This window comes from Glandiceps talaboti, chromosome 3, assembly GCF_964340395.1.
Source record: "Glandiceps talaboti chromosome 3, keGlaTala1.1, whole genome shotgun sequence".
NCBI classification, from domain to species: Eukaryota; Metazoa; Hemichordata; class Enteropneusta; family Spengelidae; genus Glandiceps; species Glandiceps talaboti.
In genome coordinates this window covers 16,117,189-16,121,149 of record NC_135551.1, presented here as the reverse complement: position 1 = coordinate 16,121,149, position 3,961 = coordinate 16,117,189, and the positions used below count along the sequence as shown (strand labels likewise).

The window sequence follows — 3,961 nt, the reverse complement described above, 5'->3', positions numbered from 1 at the left end:
GAGCACAGAAACTTCAAAGGCTTATTTATTCTTTATTGTTTAGTATAATGTCGTAGCGTTATTTTACAAATTGTGACGCGAACTTGGCCGCTTTATAATGAACACGCAGGACAATAGCCACCTTAGCTCTGAAATATGATTTGAGAACTCTCTGTCAGCAGTTGTGTCGCAGTTCTCTGAGTGCACATTTCCAAACTTTGACCCGTCTTTTTTTACACCTGACCCCATGAAGACGCGACATTACACAAATATCCATTATCGGATAAAATCTGATTTTAGACTCTAGGTTAGATGCTTGCTCTGATTCACTTTTTATGATATTATCCTATAAAAAGTACTCTGTACGTGCGAAGAGTAATATTAGAGTCTAAAATTCGATTTTGTTGGCGTCTGTCAAATCGCTACCTAATCTTGCTGCTAGATGTTCGTGCTTTCTTTCGATACTAATTACTATAAGCGAACGAAGTTCGCAGTTAGGGCTTGCCTTGGATGTTCCATCCTCGATAGCGATGTTCGGTCGTGTGTCGTATTGTATCGGAAGAACATCCGAGGTCTAGCAGATAGACTAATCGCTACCATGAAAAGAGGCCAATGGTTTGCGTGATGTTGAAAATAAAACATCCATATGATTATTATATTGAAACGGCTTAGTGAATACACACAACTAGCACTATAAACGGAGATGTGTTCCAACTCAGACTCAGACCACTAATGAATATTTTCAGTGATCTGAGGTTACACAGACAAGGAACACAAAATTGCAGTCCCGTGCTTTTAAGTTTTATAATGTTTTGCACTCGCAAATCCGTGATCAAAGAATGTACACTTGCTATTGGATCCAGGATGAATAAAGTTTAAACGTTGTAAACCTTTCTCGAATATATTCTGACAGTGATGTTGAATTTGAGGGAAAATTCTGTTTGACAATAGAATAGACTAGCCAAGATTACTGACTACATAGCTCTTCAATGTAAGTGTGAGCAGTGAAGTGAAAACAGCTAGTGTACTTCCCGTTTCTCGGACAAGGCAACATTATATCGCCCTTCACATGCTATTGTTTGTAATTGATAAAACAAAAGGCGTTCTATGGAATATCATATCCCTTCGTCGCTAAAATTAACAGAGACGAGAAAATGACGGAAATGCAAGTTATCGAACATTCAGGACAAACACCTTTTTAGAAAAACTTCCCTTTTTGAAATGGAGATTAGTCCCCAGCATCATTTTCACAAACCTGCGAAGAGGCCTTGATTGACACAACATTGTACAGTCATGGACACAGTCTATCTGAGAGACATTCCTTACTGTTCACAAATACAGACATTTCTACTAGGCTACATCCATTTCGTAGGGTTTATGATCCATCTCAGACCGGTTGACCACTAGTGGTCTGAGGGTCCATGTCGCCCTGCTTGCATACGGAGTAAGTCGCCTACAAAGAGACAGTTGTGAAACCTGGGCTTACCTGAAATGCTAGTAACTAAAGATTTAACGCATCTGTGTTCAAATATCAGCAATATTTAGTAATTTTACCTCGCCTTGGCTACAAAAGTACTAGTCCCAGTCCGGAGGACCAGAAATCCCGAAATCACAAGTTCAATCGTAAAATTTATGCCCAAGCGGACGCCCGATCAAATGTGGCGGAGTTTGTAAGGCGGGACTTTGAAATCAGTCGGAACTGGAAAAGTTCCGATTTCGACACCTTTTGTGATCGTACCAGCGACTACTATCGTCAAAAAGATGTAAAATGAGTACATATTCGATCGATTGCTAATATTTGATAGCTTTATAAAAAAAATTATATGTAATTATTTTGTTATTGGTGCGAAAGTATTTTGTTTTCGCACTCGCTATAGGACGGTTACTTTTCGTAGGACGGTGTTGAACGAAACGCGTGCACCGTCAGCAAGCAGGACTGTGAGCCATGGTACAACATCTGAGCACAGACAAGGAACACAGTTTCTTGTCTGTGATGTGAGGTACAACTACTGACCATTATCGGATTGAGAGGTGTCAACGAGTTCCAGCAAGATGCTTAGTTTAGACAAACAAGTTTTATTTACACATAGCCCCAAAGCATAGGCTGGTGGCGTTATTCACCATATGGGTACAGGTGTAAGAAGGTGCTAAAAGGTGTTACTTTTAGCATCGGCAGAATTGTAATGAATGACCATGTATGTGACAAAAGAGAGACTTGAGAACACTTTAACTGAATTGCATACTTGGCAAGGCAAACGGACAGCCTCAAAAAGACAACTACAATCAATTATTGGTAAACTTATGTTTATTGCAGCATGTGTTCGCCCAGGTCGTCTGTTTGTTTCAAGGATGTTAAAACTCTTAAAGAAACTTAAACGAAATCACCACAAAACTCGCCTTACAGGTGGCTTTAAAAAAGACATTATGTGGTGGTTAGAGTATCTACCTTTGTATAATGGTATTTCCATGATACCAGCTGTAGACTGGTCAGCACCAGGTTCAATTTTTCACTCCGATGCATGCCTTAGTGGGTGTGGGGGAATAACAAATAGACAATATTTCCACTCATCTTTCCCTGAACACATTATCGATCAGAGACTTCATATTTCCGCTTTGGAAATGTTAACTGTGGTAGTTGCATTTAAATTGTGGGGCATTGAATGGAAAGGTCAGCGCGTAACGGTTATGTGTGACAATGAGGCCACAGTATCAGTCATCAACACTGGTCGTAGCAAAGACAATTTCATGATAGCATGTAATAGGGAACTGTTGTTCTGGTGTGCTTCTTTCCAAGTGGAAGTTAGAGCAAAGCACACTCCAGGACGAGACAATACGGCAGCAGATTATTTAAGTAGGTGGCATCTGAACCACAAATATGGTAAACTTTTCCATGAGTTGCCCAATTCAGGTGTTTTGAAGGAATGTGTAATGCCACTTTCTATTTTTGAATTTACTCACAATTGGTAATTGCATTACAGATCTTGGTACTACCAGGAGTTACCAATGGAGAAACTTGTGCCACCAAGCAAACTTACGACGAAAGTCAGCTTATGCTCCAGGGACAGACAAAAACTTTCATAGCCATATCAAAACCTATTTTTTATTTTGTACGTATTTTCATGTTAGTCCACTGCCATTAGAAGCAATCACATTGTGTGCCTTTTTTGAGTTTTTAGCTAGAACAGTTACTGCTTTTGGAACGTTACTAAGTCTAAAGTGTAGTTTGAAACGTTTTGCACTATATAATGGTGCTTCCGTAGAGCCTTTATTAGATTTTGTTGTATCTTTATCGTTGCGCGCATTGAAACGGGAGTTGTCTTGTATCCCCATACAAAAGTGTCCTATCACTCCCAACATACTTTTGAAGTTCGCGAATCACTTAAATTTGTCAAATCCAGTTCATGCGGCTCTATGGAGTTGTTTTTTGATTGCCTTTTTTGGCTTTTTCCGCAAAAGCAACTTAGTTCCAGCGAGCAGGACCAAATTTGACCCTAGCAAGCACTTAACTAGAAATAATGTACTGATTCGTAGCAATTGCATCATCCTTTTGGTGTCTTGGAGCAAAACTATCCAATTTGGAGAACGTAAGCTAGCTATTCCGCTCCATCACATCCCAGGGTCTATTTTATGCCCAGTACAGGCCTTCCATAACATGTGTGATCTTATTCCTGCTCCAGCCACAGCACATGCATTTGCAGTTCCCTCTGGTGGTCAGCTTGTCCCACTTGATGCCCATGTGTTTACCGGTGCTCTTTCCAAACTTATCCGGCTGGTGGGTCTTCCCCCTCGTTCATACTCGGGGCATAGTTTTCGTAGGGGTGGTTGCTCCTTTGCCTTCCATTGTAGTGTACCACCAGAGATGCTGCGCTTGCATGGAGACTGGGCTAGCGATGCCTTTCGCAGGTACCTTAGAGTTCCATTATCTGACAAGTTGTTAGTAACCGCCCGTATGGGCCAGGCTATTCGTCAAGGTGACTTTTAA

At 40.7% G+C, this 3,961-nt stretch overlaps 1 protein-coding gene across 1 annotated transcript; it reads left to right on the top strand.

The window, feature by feature from the left end:
• Window positions 1-2,172: 2,172 nt before the first annotated feature.
• LOC144433121 (uncharacterized) lies at window positions 2,173-3,961 on the top strand. Its single transcript, XM_078121431.1, has 2 exons — window positions 2,173-2,830; window positions 3,657-3,961. The coding sequence occupies exons 1-2, from the start codon at window positions 2,173-2,175 to the stop codon at window positions 3,959-3,961; spliced, it is 963 nt and encodes a 320-aa protein (XP_077977557.1).

Excerpts from the sequence above, each read along its gene's own strand:
- LOC144433121 (XM_078121431.1), top strand. The coding sequence starts at position 2,173 with ATGTATGTGACAAAAGAGAGACTTGAGAACACTTTAACTGAATTGCAT. Across the intron at positions 2,831-3,656 it reads TACGGCAGCAGATTATTTAA|CCACAGCACATGCATTTGCA; the intron begins GTAGGTGGCATC and ends TTCCTGCTCCAG.